The 16,255-nt window shown below is 36.9% G+C and overlaps 1 protein-coding gene across 1 annotated transcript in view; it reads right to left on the bottom strand.

Annotated features, from left to right (window-relative positions):
- The window catches only part of LOC119156247 (SLX4 interacting protein), an 80,042-nt gene that overhangs the window by 20,764 nt on the left and 43,023 nt on the right, over nt 1-16,255 (bottom strand). Inside the window, exon 5 of the mRNA XM_037405829.1 lies at nt 15,216-15,339. Coding sequence (XP_037261726.1) covers nt 15,216-15,339 — 124 coding nt within the window. The remainder of the gene's footprint in view (nt 1-15,215; nt 15,340-16,255) is intronic.

The raw sequence follows: 16,255 nt of genomic DNA, 5'->3' as shown, positions 1-16,255 counted from the left end.
TTCAGTTAGCTACTGTTCTCTGGAAGAGAACATCTACCTCAAATCCAACAAAATAAATAATTACATAAGAGGTCAGGACATCTCTACACTATTTTTGCAGTGTCAGCTCAAGTCTGAAAGTCTTACAAAGCCTTCACAGGGAGTTGCACCTGAGCTAATAAGCTCAGCCTAGAGGGACTAACACCAGAAAATAATTTTAGTTACCATGATTATTTACTACTATGCTGAAAAAGCATGAACTGATTATTTGTTGTTACTTACTGGTAACTGTAAGAACATTTTAAGATGCATTACATTCACGATACTTATATTTTTAAAGTACCACACAGCTATGCTCATCAAATGTTTTGAAACCCTCTTGTATGTGCCATTTGATTTAATCCATAGTCAGCTGGAGTTTACAAAACTTCCCTAGTTTTAAAGTTGCCAGAGTTACTGCAGAACTACAAAAAAACATGATATCTTCCTTCTGCTTCCTTCAAGAGAAATATATCATCCAATTCACCATTCTACTTCATGAAATAAGAAACTAAAAACTAAGCCCTGCAAGAAAAACTTCTTATCCAACAACTTCATGTAAATCACAGCTTTTTAAACTTTCTACACAGTTACTCAGCATGAGTCTAAGTCTGTTCTCAATTCCCGACTTGTCCACCATCCATGTTGTTTATATACTAGCTGGCTTTGAGCAAGCTGTGGATTATGCTCCAGGGAAGATGGCGAGTATCTATTCAGCAAGGACCAAAAGCTGCTATTCATATACGGAAGGAGGGACCAACTAATCTGTACCAAATGATCCATCACTAACTCCTTTTAAGTGCACCATGGAAGTTTTAACTTCAAGTGACGTACAGTATTTTGCAGCCACTAACGTAGAAAGTCCACAGATACTAGTCTCAGCAAACCCAGTGAGCCCAATCTTCAATTTCTTCATCATGCAACATAGACAAAGCTTCATTGGTAGATTACCAACATAGAAGTGAAATGGTTGTTTAGTGATTTGGAGTTTTGTTTTTCTTACTTCAAAACTGTGTATCTAAATCACCAGATCCAGGTTTCAAACACAAACAAGAAAAACAAAACAAAACAAAAAAACCCACCAAACAAAAACCCCAAACCCCCACACCAAATAAAATAAATAGACACTGAAAACCCAAAATGTGACAGAACAAAAGTGGTTCTAGAAAAGCCACAGTTCAGTTTCAGCTGCAATAGGCACCAGTGAGTGCTGCATTTTAAGGGAACGGTAATTTACCCTGCTTGTTATATTTCATAGTCCCACGACACCGGGAGGAAGTATCAGACACTGACTCCTTACTGTAAGACTATCCAGCAACACTTGTTTTCCAAAGGAGTCACAGCCAAGCTGACTTGTGCTTCCAGAGGGCTGCCAAGAAGAGGCTGTGGTACAGCATGGAGCAGTGGGAAGCCCTCTCCCACGGCTATTACGGACCATTCATCTGAGAGCCTGGGAAAATGCCTCTGAGCTGCTGAGTTATCTGGAGCAGCCTGGCAGGTGTTCACTTCCCAGCACGATCTGGCACCTGCATGGCTCTGGAACTAAATTCAGTCGAGTCTTCTCCAAAGCCACAGTACAAGCCTAAGAAGGCCAACCGGCCCCCAAACATTTCCACATCTGTCAGGGGCCTATTTCTCATCACACAGTATTTTTTATACCACCTTTAAAACACCACCTATTTTTCCTCCCAGCCTAGATGTTTCAATTTCTAACAGGTTGTTATGGATTAGCACTGCCTCTATGTTCGGAAAGTAACAACAAAATAAATCATTGCAATGCACAGGTATTAAAAAACCCAGAGGATGACTATCTTATGTTACAATGTAAAAGTAAATACATAGGTATATTAGACTTTCTGAAACACTGTACTGTACATTCTAAAAAAAAAAACAACTACATTTTGCTTATGCTAGATTAATTATTCCACACAGATTAATCTATACTAGTAATAATGTTTACAGTATATAGAGCTTTTCATCTTCAAAGGCTTCCACAGACATATCATTACACTGCTTTTTAGCAGTCACATTTCTCCACTTAAAATTATTCACCACCAAATCCAAATTCCTGATTGTTTGTAAACAAAACAAAACCCAAACATTTTATTCTAAACCTACTGTTAATCGTGCAGCTTTACTTCCCCAGAACAAATGTTCATATTCATAGCATGTGCTCCACAACAGGTTGCCATTTCTGATTTAGAAGAGAGTCAAAACCCAAATGTTGGCATGTAAGTTGAAGTCCACGTCTAGGATAGACCAGGGACAGCAGACAAAAAGCTTTTGAGAATTCCTGAGCCTTTTCTGGTGTTCAGAATGGGTACAGAATTTCTGTGTCATCTCAGACACACGCACACAAAATATTAACTTCACAGTTAATGAAAACAAGCATCTTCACCTAGTGCTAATTTTTATACACCAAATAGCGGCTTTCAAAACAACTTAAACAGCTCAGGATGACATCCATTCTTTCCATCCCTTCTGCCTTCAGTTCTTTGGGGTTTTTTTTAACTTTTATTATTTCAAGTGATAATCACAAGCACATACACATTAAAATGTGTACTGATGAACATTAAATAAAGCCCATAAACTTTTACAAAAATATTTACTACATGAGAAAAAAAAAGATTCAGCCATTAAATTTATATACATAAAGTATGGACAAAAAAAAAAAAAGACAGTGCAGTACTGAGTGAATGAGTATTGCTGCAGGGTCTGATCTTGCAAACTTAACACCTGCAAATAAATTCAGTGATGTAACTTGCCTCTGTCTTTTTCCAGGATGCCTTACAGTCACGTCAGCTAAAACCAAGTATAGACAAAAACAGATTACTGATTTTTTTCACCTTTCACAATTTTATTAGTATTAAGGCTATTCTTCTATATGTTAAATCTTCTGAAAATAGGCCAGTTGCCAACACAGATAGGTGAGAGATCTGTTCCATCAAGGACCTGGGGACAAGACGTAGTTCCTATCAGGTAACAGGGTCCCTGACTGGCAGACACCAACCTTTAAATGAATTCTGATCAAGACAGGATGAGATACACCTAGCAGAATCCTCTCTGCTATCAGAACATTGATAGCGAGCACAGCACACTGTCTAAAACCTTCACAATATGAGCCATGAACAGTGAAACTGGACTGAGCTGTTTTATGAAATCCAAGAGTAGGGTTGTAGGGCTCTCCTCTAGCAGGAGAGGTGTGAAATTCTCTGAAATCAGAACTATACTGGCCAATCTAGATCCAGAATAAGGCATTTCTTACCATGCTTGTCAGGGGTATTCTGGAGGAAAGAATAGAGAAGAACAGCATGTATGAGACCATACAGCCGCAAGATGATAAATGTGTTTGATGGACACCCTGAGAACACACCAGCTCTGAAGGAAAAAGACCGTCTTCCCCTCACTAATACTTGAGATGGAGAGGCAGGCTGATCCAGTCCTGGGAAAGCGCTCTTAAGGTACAGTCTCTTTATAGCCATTCCTAAGGCAGAAGCAAGAATCGCTAGCACCGCCTGCTCATGCCTTCAAGCAGATAAATGCAGAGCAGTATTTTGAATGGCCAGTGCACTGCTATCCCAGACAACTGTTTTCTAATAGCAGACAAGATCTGATTTCACCTTTTTGTTGATCTCAGACTCAATGACCATATTATTAATTGCATGTGATGGGCTTTAAGACATGAACTGAAAGCCATTTATGAATCCTCACTGTTTTGAACACATAAACTGTGTTCCAGAGGAAGCCACGTGCCTGGACTTCTTTAACCACTGGAACAAGCCAGGCAGCTGAAAGAAAGGCTGAGAAAGGCATCTGTTGCTACCAGCCAAAAAGCAGACAGAACTGGAAAACAAACTCTGTGGTAAAGGCTGTCTGACAAGTCAGCAGCAGAACAGACTTCAGATTCTCCTCAAAGCGGCTGTATCACCATGAAGGAGCAGCTTAGCTAAAAACTGTCTGATGCCACATTTGCACATCAAACTGAGCATCTCCCCCAAACTGGCCAGACACAGCTGTATCTAAAAAGAGCCATGTCAGCCAGTTACATCACTGAATTCCTCACAGCGATAAAAGTAAGGTAGACTAGCTAAAATGAAGCAGACACTGTGATGGTGACAAGCCTGACTTCAGGGCACTCAGGAATGCATACAGTCACCTTTTAAAGCATGTCTCTTTCAAAATATATGTCATTTCAACCTAACTATCTCCGCAGTTTTTTCCTTCAGAATATCTGTGAGCTTCATGAAATCTTTGACGCAGTGAAATACTTGAAGGGATGAGTTTGTATTTTAAGTGTCAGGAATCTCTACAAAGCAAAGTCTCTTCTAGCACAGAGACTCAACCAAAATCTGGAAATAAGCCTTTCAGACTTTTAACAGACATGACTGATTCCCCTTATTGTTCATCAGAACAACATAATTGTGGGTGCTGATACTACATTGCTGATTTTCAAATAAAGTCAATCAAAACCTTCACAGGTCTCCAGGCTTTATTTCCCCCCCCGGCAATAGGAAATAACTTCTGCCAAACTTCTTCCCCAAGAGGAAATACAGGTTTTAACCCTATAGCTCCCACAGCTGATGAGACCTTCATCTTCTACCAATAACAAGGTCTCTAGGCAACGTCAGGAATATATTGCATCACATGGTTACAAAACCTATGGGTTTGGTGAAGAGAAGCCTGACAGTGTGCCACTGGAGACATAACATGAGAGAATGAGATGGAAACAAAAGCTAGTAGCAGGTATCTTCAGTAGAACTGAAATGAGCATGAAAACGTAGTTTCTTGTTCTTATCTTTCTTTTTTGGAGGCCTCCTGTTAGGATAGCCCAGTGGAGCTAAGAGGTAGATGTTGATGGTCATGACTCCTTTTTTTTTTTATTCTACCCTATTGTCTAGAGGACGCTTCAGAAGAAAGTGAATCCTAAGGGACATGCGTGGACTTGAACCAGCAGGCATTTCATGCTGTTCTCTGAATAAAGCAAGTTGTGCCAGTTTTTTGTCTTTTCACACAACAGACTCTTGTTAGGTTTATAACAACTCAGAATATAAGGAAATTCTGGAGCATAGCAAATAGGTGGCAAGTCACCACAACGGATCTTTCAGTACTTCCCCTTTTTAAATGCTGGCAAATAGACTGTAGTTAAGTCAGCTGCTGAAAGACTCTATTTCCAAGTAAGTCTCAATCTCCTTCTGCTCTCACAAACTCTGATGCAAAGAGGATACCACCAAAAAGACAAAAAACCACCCATACTTGTTATAATCTGATCAGTGCCACTCAGCTCTAGCCATGAAGAAGGTGCTGGCTGTGGGGCAAAGAGCTGGAGACTGACTGCAAGAGTAAGTTGTAAAAAAATGTCCGTTTTAGCTTACTCAAGAATGCAGTGTTACAAGGGACCACCTGAATTATGCAGCTCAGTATCCCACAGTTTCTGGCATCAGTGTAACAGATGCTAAGTGCAAAAACATTTACATAGAACTTCTCAAAATTTGGTATCACATTGAAGGTCTTTTATACAAAAGACCAAAAACCATGAGCCTGTCATGTGCCATGAGAAGATAACAGAAAAGAACAGACAGGCATTGCTCATATCCCATGACCCATATGTGCACACATACAACCCCCCCCCCCCCCAAATATTTTAACTAAAAGAATAAGAGAAAGATACTCTGAAACAAATACAAGACTGTCATTTTCTATCCTCTCTAAAGCAAGCATTGTAATTTAAAACAACTTTGGTTTTCATGAATTTGTACAGTGAATATTTCACATGTACAATGTTTCTCTCTGAATACACGTAATTTGCTCTGCACTAGAGCATCTCTTACTGTTTGAAGATGATGGAATACATCAAGTTCTGTTACTGTGCCCACAGTTCAAGATTGCACTGGACTTTTTTCCCTCCTATTTTCAAGTAAAAGTCTTTATTATTTGCTGCACTACTATATGGTTTTTTTAATTATTTCTACATGTTTTTAATAAATTAAGGCCCAAGACCTGCAAAACTTTCCTGGTGTAGGCTTGGTCTGTCACTGGTGCCTTTGTAGTCAATAGAAATACTCAGTGCGCAATACACCCAACAGATCTAGTACTTTCAGTGGTGAATCAAATGCACGTAACTGCTTTCACTGAACTACTTACGCAAAGAAAGTATGTAGAACTTTTTCAGGAATTGGCCCTCCATCTCTATCTGGGCAGATTTCTGTAAAGCCTTGTAAAAATTTTCCAAATATAAATAAACCCACAAAAATGTTTGCAATTTAAAAAGCTGTATTTTCTCTCTACCTTTGTCATATGATAATGAAACCTAAGAACAAAAGAACAAAGGAGAGTATTATTGTGTAATATGGTAACATGGAAAGGATAAAAGAAATTCCTATTCATATTTAACCATGAAATTACACCCACAATTACTTCCAGTTATAATGAAAATAGAACTTCAATGTTCAACACATATCTATAATGATTTCTTTTTCTTAAAACATAATGACAATTTTTGTTTTTCTTGGGACTGCTGGTGATAGTTTGGGGACTTTTATATTGAGACTTTCATGGAATGCAGGGGTTAAAGATGTGTAAAACAGATTTTCTCACAGTTTAAAGAGAGCAAAACAACACATTTAGGAAACCAGACAGCTAAAAGGTCAAAACGTTACACTTCCAGGTCAAACTTCTGGTTGCAATTAAGTAAATTCCTCTAAACATTTCTGGGGAAATCATATTTCTTTTAGGTTTTATTTCAAATCCCTATTCTTTCTTGCTTACATTGTAACCAAAACAATATTGCTCTCTTTAGAAACATTTAATAAAGAATACTTACTTTTTTTTTTATAAAGGAACCTGACATTTCATCTTAAAATAAAAATCAAATCCTCATTTTTTTCCATCTCATTTAATATACAGTTGAACTAATTAAAAAAACACAAAAGAAGTTATTAAACCTGGTTAATTAAAAAAAAAAAGATAGTCTTTCTTTTCCCCTTGGTAATCATATGTCTTTTTTCATCCACTTTCATTATCTGTATTTGCATAGTAGGGTTTGGTTTGGGCTTTCTGGTTTTTTTTACCTAATCAAACTATTTTCCCTCTCCCATGCAGTTACACGAAAAACCCTGAAACCTAAGATGCTGACAACAGTCCTGATGTAAACGCTTATGTGCCTACTAAAACACACCAGTAATCTCATGACTCCTATCGCTGCCCAACAAGACTACTTAGGTCTAAAATCATAGAATCTCTGCCCCAGTAACAGACAGATTTTCAGGTTTTTTCAGAAGTCCCAAACTCATAGCCGCCAAAACTGCACAGCACACAGACAGAGCATTATCTGTACATGGACAAGAAACACAACAGCAATGAAGTGTATGTGAGTTTTATAACATATGAGAGGTAGACCTGGTATGTATCCAAATAGCGCAACCTACTATGTATGTTAGCAAGTGTTATATGCAATCATATGTACCCAAGCTGAAAAAACATATTCCTAAAGGCATATTCATATTATATGAACAATACAGCCCAAAGCATATGACCAGATTCAGACATTAATTGCAAACACTTCACTTCAGCAGAATGCACATATTATGTTAAACTGTCCTCACTAATTTATCTGTAGCATATTCCAGGCAGCACAGTGTTCAGGCTGCCCCACACACATATTTGTAAAGGTCAGACAGCTAAGGAAAGTCAGGTCTATCAGACTGACCAAATCATTTCTTCTCTGGTATTTTAGACATTCCAATGCAAGGAATTTGACCATTAAATGCAGACCACAAAAACTATGAAATGTTTCTAGCAGAAATCCTATTTGCCATGTTCACAAAGAACGGGAGAAGACAATTTAAAGTCAAACTTACTCTTCAGAACATTTCAGCTGCAACAGTAAGCACCCAAAAAAAACCCCCCAAACCTACTGCTACCCATTCCAGCTGTGCCTAATGCTTAAACAGGTCCACAGAAGCTGTACACTGACACCCTATCCTCAGTATTCCTGCTTCCAAGTGACTACAGAAGCTTTAAAAGGCTATACAGTGCACACAAGAAAGAGTACCTTCAAGAGGAACAGATGTTACAAAGAATAATCAGGCAGTCAAATCAGAAATGGGAAGCACTTAGGGACATGTTTTTAAAATCACTCCATTTGGATTCCAAAAATGCTGAATTCCCACTTGGACAAACAGATGCTAAGGGCTCTTTCGAAAGGTAGCTGTATGTTTCCTAGACTAGATGAGAGTCACTTTCATATTCTCAAGTATCAAATCAGAAATTAAAGGTTGGGTTTATCTTGCCTAACTTGCAACATCTGCACCAAACTAGCATCCTAATTTAATTCTTAACTGATAGAGATTAATTGCCTATTAACTTCTAGCCAGCTTTGACAAATTGAAAAAGGAGACATAATTCCACTTTGTAAATACACGATTAATAGATACAGATTTTTTGCCTAACTATATAATGAAAACTCCAAAGATAAACTTTGAATTTACATAAATACATGTCTTGTGCATAAACTGAAGTACTAACAGCAAAATTACTATGCAGAAGTACTTGGATGCTATAGACAGACCTTTAGAGCTTATATAGGTAAGACAGTAACTGTAAACATATGTGCATGCAAATGTATTTTTTTGCACACACACATACTTAAAGAGTAGTTGTCATTGTATCTTTTCTTTTCATAAATTGGAAAAAACATACAAAAACAAGAGACAAACAAAAGATGGAAACAAGAAAAACAGAATTAAGGCAGACAGTAATTAAAGGTTAAAGGTCAAGATTGTTTTCAAAACCAACAGCAAATTCTTTCACAAAAATACACTCAGTTAAACAACTCTCTTGTTTTAAATAAATAATATTTCTTTTCAATACAATACTAACTATATAAAGTACTTTATTAAGGTCATCTGTAAAATAAATACACCATTTCATTTCCTATCCAAGACCATAAATAACTTCACATGGGAGCTGCAAGTAGGGAAGAAGTAAAGTTAGGAGAATGCATTCTACCCACCTGGTGCTGCAGCTGCAAATGTCCCATGTAAGACAGCAACAGCAATTGCTAAAGTCTCTGCAAATCTTGGTGTAATAACAGGAAGACAAAGGTAGATCCTTCAATCTAGAAAGTGCAGAACTTTCTCTGGCAGTCTTTGAAACACCAACTCTCTCTGGCATACTAATGAGTTTTCAGTTTATAGTGCAGGCTTTTTCCAGAAAAGTACAATAAAAAGGCCATATTGGGTAAGATCAAAGGTCCATGTAGCTAAATACCTTGCATACAACAAATGGCTACAAGGCAAGGGGAAACAAAATACAAGTGCAAAGTGTATGCAGCTATTTCCCCAATATTCTCCCAGAGTCCAAGCACTCTCAACTCAGGCCTTTATCGAACCAAAACAGATTTGTGAATTCTGTACCCTCCCTGGATCCCTCTCCCATGTCCTTGTGGACTCATTGTAAGCTTTCATCATACCCATTATCCTTTGGCAAAGAGTCCCACAGCTCCTTTAACTACCATGGTGCTTCCAATACCTCCATTTGATGCCCTTCTGTTCTCAAGTTGGAAGAGAATGAGAGAAGAAATTATTTTGCAGAACTCTGTTGCATTCCCCCCAATTCATGTATTTGCCAGGCTCAAGAGTCCTATCACACTTGACTGACTGTTCCCTGTATTTTGCATGTTCCCTGTATTGTATTTCCTCATCTTGGATCATCTCTGTTGCCCTTCTTGACTTTTTTCCCAATTCTATTGTATTATAATCTAAGGTAAAAAAACCCACACACCAACACCAAAAACCCACTAAAAAGAAAATAATCCAAACAGTGCATAAGTATGGGGGTTTCTGTGCTTGTAAAATATCCTCTACACCAAGAACAACAACAAAAAAATATTCAGATATATAACCTTGATCTTCTAGAAGAAAAATGTTTTGATGAAAAAAGATGCCTTTATTTCCCATTAGCTGGCTGAAAAAAAAATGGAAAAAAGCAATCTAAAGCAAATACAGGAAATATTAAGCACAAGATACTAATCAAAACATTTTTCTTAAGTTATTGCATAAGTTACTGCATACTTCAGGGAGCTAGGAGGCTCTGTTGTCACAGACAGATGACTGCAAGTTTAAAGTTCACAAAGATCTGCAGGACTTGGCTACAAATCATAAATTACTCCATTGTAAAGAAGCTGCAATATAATTCTTTTGAGAGACAGAAATTACAACGTGCAACTGTAGACATGAAAGTTCATTAAAAGACTTCTGTCCTCCTCCGTCCCCTATGGTAGCTTATCTGCCATACCTTACTTTCCCTCCAGTTGTACCCACCAAGTTTTCGTGGAGTTGCTCTTTAGGCAGGATAGGTGAAATAGTTCTAGTTAAAACCAAACCAAACAGTTTCACAGTAGGGGAGTAAGTTAACAGCTGGGAGAATAAATCAGTTTTGCTGCTACAAGACTGTAACATGGAACATACCCTACGAACACCTTACACAATTCATGATCTACAGTAATAGTGAACCCTCCTAAAGCAAACTAGGGCAGTCTGAAAAGGGTGTTTTTCTTAAAAACATCATAATGTTCAAATTAAAATGCAAGGCCAAAACAGTTCAGAATATTTACCATCATGTATTTTTACCATCATTGTATATTTTTTGTGTACTTACAGGAGCCAAACAAACTGATAAGCAATAGAAATGTATTTTCTTATGAAATTGCATCTTATGGGGGTTTTTAATACTAAATAAGGCATGAACTTTGACTCCATATCTTTGTAATGCTGAACTATTCATGACAGCTCTTATACTTCTTCCAGTTTCTCATTTTAGTAAGCTTATCAGAAGTAAATGTCTGAGACTTCTACCTGTTGATAAAGTTCAATCGTGTTTGCAAAAAGCAACAGGGGGGAAAGATAGACAGACAGACCCAGAGAAAACATGATCACAGTAAGCCCCATTTCCTCAGAAAATCAGGTTGAAAATATTAAAAAAATATACACAATCCCAGAGAAAGCAGATAAAAATCAAGCTGGGAACTCATTGTACCATGTGACAGCACACTCTCTAATTATTTTCATTGTAGAAGAGACTGTACAATAGAAAGATCTGAAATCAGAGCAAAAATGTTCCACTCTCAAGCCAAGAAAAACAACAAGGATGCTAGGGAAGGAATGAGAAAAGATCTGAAAATTACTTGTAGGATAAACGTAGTTAACTTTTTCCTCCCCCGAGAGGGGGAAGAAGGTCAGTTTACCAGATACCTTCTTCCTTCCTTCCATTTTGAATATGGACATTTCTACCAGCCATATTTTCTTTCTGCATCCTCCTTTTTGCTTCCTCTATGCCCATATAAACTTTGCCTTCTTCCTTAGTTTTCCACAGTCCTTCCTTCCCCATTGCCCTACATCTTCGTTCAGTCCTCTTTATAGCCTCTAGTTACTTCATACCCATTGCTTTTTATGAAAAACAGCCACCTCCCATGGCACATGAAAAAACAGGCTCTGATTTTCACTTGTTTACGTCTACAGTAAGGTGAGCATTACGACACACTAACATCCTTGACATCACTAAACCCCAGTACGTGTTACTGAATAGCGCAAGTGGTGCAAAGTGAAACTGTATGGCACATATATATAAAAACATAAGTTCTAACTTTAAAGATTACATATCTGTAAAGTGAGGTAGTGGGGTCCTTTTAGTGAGAGAAATTCACTAGTACATGGCTTTTGTTATCGAATGGCATGCATTCATCAGCTTCAAATCAACGACAAACCATACATGATCGATGCCCTTCTTGCATGACTTTGGCCATGCAGATTGGATGCAAGCAAAATAATCTTTGAAAATCTGCCCCATTTTAATTTTCTCTTAAAAAAAATAAAACCAACCAAAATCAAACAGGTTTGGACATTAATTAAACAGAGGAAACACAGAGTTTATACCAAAGCCTATGTCCAAAGACTAAATTAAAGCTTACTTTGGCAAATTATTCATACTGGCCATTTGGGAGGGGTGGGGAAATTGTTCAGACAGAAGGAAGAATAGGAAGGACTTGCTTGTCTTGGCTACTTTCTCTCATTTTTTCATTCTTTCCTTCTTTCTTTCTTCTCCTGTGTGTAACACCCACAGATTTCCTAATGAGATGGTATGCGACCCACCACACACTGCTGTGGGGGTGTAACTTAAATGAAAAAGAAATGTAAATTAACAAGTAACCTGCATAGATATTTATATTATGTGCCACAAAACTGAAAGGTGGTATTAAATAATATTAATATTAAACATACTAGAACATTAAAACTAAACAGAAATTATGATAGGTGAAAATTTTCTCTTCAAAATAGTTACAGTAGCCAGCTTAACAGCCTTCCCTGATTAACAGATCTAGACAGCAGGATGAGATCTGCTCATCAAAGTAACATAGCTTGGCTTCTATTTCTGAAGAAAATCCTAAAACAACATGCTTTGATATTAGAGATAGACTAAAATCTTACTAATACTGGTCTAATAATTCTGATTCTAATAGCTTTTGAATACATCTTGCAATGCAGAGAGCAAAGTAATTAAAATTGACCTGAAAAGATGCGAGTTCAGATAAGGGTGGAATGCTGACCTGGATATTCGAAGTAGTAAATAACCAGCTAATAAGCATCTTAATGTTCCTTCCATAGATACGCTCTTCCTTTACAATAGCAGGGATTTTACAGCAGTGAAACTCTAGACACAGACTTGCATAACTTTGAGCAAAAGAAACCACATTCAGTCTGAAGAGCTCAAAACCTTCTAATAACCTCCAAATGCAACAATAGCTGCAAGCTTAAACATTTCACCAGCAGCACCTACAGTATGTGTATGTCCTTAGCCACATACCAAGCCTGCGCATTTCTTTGTATACACCAACACAGTCAGCCAAACACTGGCCAGCTATCTTGCACTTCATCTGTTTGTGAAAAAACACAAAAACATATCATTGTACTCTACAAACAGAACCTGTGATCCTGGAGTGGAAGGCAAAACACAAAGAGGTTTCGGAGCCACATTTAAGTGATGGTAACTGCTGAAGACTATTAGACTTGCAGGCCATCTAAAAGGGTCAGTCCCTTAGAGGTAGGCCCCAGTTGCTCCAGTGAGCACCCACTTATCCTGTTATTTCCTTCTCAGGTAAGAACAGACTTGAATGTAACTTGAATAAACTTGATTCTGGGACTTGAACAAAGCACTTCTTTCTTACAAATTACACCCTGAGCAAAGCAAGCTGAGAGAAGAGGAAAAAGACGGACTTAGAAATTAAGTTAAAAGTGAATGTTGATTACCACAGACTATTGTCTTCCTTTATTTCTTTACTGTTAATTAATGACAGTGAGATTAACTTCAGAAAATTGATGGAACAGTAATTCTGCCTCATACAAAGCAAATATTTTTTAATTTAAAACTGTCACAGATATTACCGATAACCTCCTCAAATGCATATCCTTAAGTTTTTCACTTCCAAGAAATAAGGGGAAGGGTCAAGCAGAAGATCAATTCACAACCTTGGGACAGCATGCCAGTATTTTTACTGAAAACGTCACAACATAAAAGAAAATGTAAGATCCTAAAATCTCACAAACACCCTCAAATTAGTGTTCCATCTATCTACATATATGAAACCAATTAATTATGTCCGGCAGTTTTATCTTACAAACTCATTGTTTTTGAAAAACTACTATTTTATTGAAGCAGGAAACCTAAAAAAAAAAAAATCATAAAAAATATCACTCAGTAAAATAAACCACAGAAAACCTGCAACAAATCTCAGAAATTCTGATCCCACCCTCTGTAATGCCCCTCTGCTTTCACTGCAAGGAAATTCTATTTGTCCACTCAAAACCAGAGAAGTATGGAGATCTGATGTGTTTTATAAAAATTAGTAATATTTTGAAGTTGTTACTACAACTTGTAAGGAAGAAAGGGCTTGAAAATCCTTTAGTGTCCTGAAGCACTTTTTGCTTACATGGTATTGTTTTAGTGGCTGGAAAATAAACCTTCCTGTCATGCCATAACAATCTGGCTCCCACAATATGCTTAAAATTTTGCAATAATAAGCCAACCATACAGTATTTAACCTGTGTTTTCTTTATTAAGAACAATCATTAATATTGATATTACTGTTTAAAGCTGCAACCATTAACTAGAATTCTATAGAATACTTTTTCAATAACCAAAGATATTTTGAAAGGCGAAGAATTTGTTCTGAATTAGAACTGTTAATGTAATAAACATTGAATTCAATATTTTCTATCAGTATACTGATTGTATATTGCAAGTGCATAATTACATTCATTACAGAATTCATAGTTCAGTACAGACCTATTTCAAGATATTTAAGGAAATGTGAGAAACTATTCTGTGACAAGTTTATAACATGCTCCAGGCTGGTAATAAAAGAAAAGTCATTCTTTCTTAAGAACTATTTAAAAAGAAATTGCTTGTGTGATATAACACCAATACACAAGCCTATCAACTGTAAAACCCACCATGATGACCACACCACCTAGTGAAATAACATTAAACAAAAACTGGCAAGCCATTTAGCCCCCAAAAGATGGTCTATCGTTAGAGCACAGGCTATAGTGATCATTATCTTTAGTTTACAACATGCGTGTACTGAAATTGCACCGATTAGTCTACCACCCTCACATACATGAAGAAAAGTTCTAATTGGGTAAATGCTCTTACTACTGTTCTCTTCTGGACATGAATTACTCCCAAGGTCATTGATGCTACTGCCAAGCCCGAAGTAACACCGGTGAAATGATGAATGCTGTTTATCATACCATAGCAACTTTTTAAGACTGAACTCTTAGGCTCTCAGAAGAGGAAGTAAATAAATTATTTCTAAATAAAAAAATTAGAAACTAAATACTCAAGTTGAGAGTAGACTTAACAAACCAGCACCATCAATTTAGGAGAATTATACCATTTATTCAATTCTGCTGACAGGCTCTCATACCAATAGTACTAGCACTATGTTCATTTTTCAATAATGTAAAAAATTAATATCCATGCAATTTTTTCAGTAACGTAGCTCAAGTAATTTCAGACCCAAACACCAGCTATTTCAGGCTCACTGGCTTTACTGATGTCAAATTTCTCAAGGAAAAAATAAAGAAGTTTCCACCATACCTTATCTTACTTTATTTCACATTAAATTAAATAATTTATCTTACTGGTAAGAAACAAAGGGCCAGATGGTGCACGTTCTGTTGATTTCCCTTGACCTCTCTGTTTAGGTGCTTCCAAGTAGTGTTTGACTCTTGAAGCCACAACTTCTTCTAGCAGCATGCAGACCTCCTGAAAAAGCAACCATTGGCCTGTTTAGATCTAAATTTATATACGTGCCCACAGACACACAGCAGAAATCAATAGAAATCAATACAAAATCACTGCCTTTCACATAAAAAGGGAAAACATTATTTGCAATTACGTACTGAGGTATTACATAGAGGTGAGAAGCACATAAGTTAGGAAATGAATGGGAACAAGGGCAAGGTGGGTGGGGAACCAAACAATTTTGCTATAAAACAAGAGAGGAAGTACATTATGAAACTCTAACTTGGCAGATTAAATACATTATATTACGATACTAGTAATTTCTGAACAGCAAATTAGTTTCATTTGCGTGCAAAGTAGGAAAAAATACATGTTAAAAATGTATCATAACATTTGGTATTTAAGCAATATATTAGTAAAAATCCTCCCAGGAATTGCCAACACACTATTTCTCTGCAAGAATTCTTACGAAATGCATCAGATATTTTGGTTCAAATCAGGGAGGGGGAGGGAAGACTCAAAGCTAATTAGGTCAAAACAACCTAATTTCTCTAGTCCATTTTGATTTTTCTGCTCCTAAATATAACTGCTCATATCTTTCATACTCCCTTCAGCAAAGCATGGTAAAAACTACATACAACTCAAGAAGAACAAACCCTTCAGCCAGAATAACCATGGAAAAAAAACCTCTGGAGTAAAAGCAAAACATTAATGTCTTGAATACCAGAATGAAGCTTCCAGATTAATACATACACACATATTTGAACCTTTTCCCTCAGTATTCCCATTTTTCATTGTGCATAACTATGTGTTCACAGAAACGATACTTTGTGGCACACAAAAATATCATTTTACCTTTTTACAGCATTTGGACAATAGACAGAATTATATTAGTACTACCTAAACTAAAATATCTTTGCTTGAAATTTACTTTTGA

This window comes from Falco rusticolus, chromosome 12 (assembly GCF_015220075.1).
Source record: "Falco rusticolus isolate bFalRus1 chromosome 12, bFalRus1.pri, whole genome shotgun sequence".
NCBI lineage: Eukaryota > Metazoa > Chordata > Aves > Falconiformes > Falconidae > Falco > Falco rusticolus.
The sequence above is the reverse complement of the archived record's forward strand: the minus strand, read 5'-3'. Positions and strand labels throughout refer to the sequence as shown.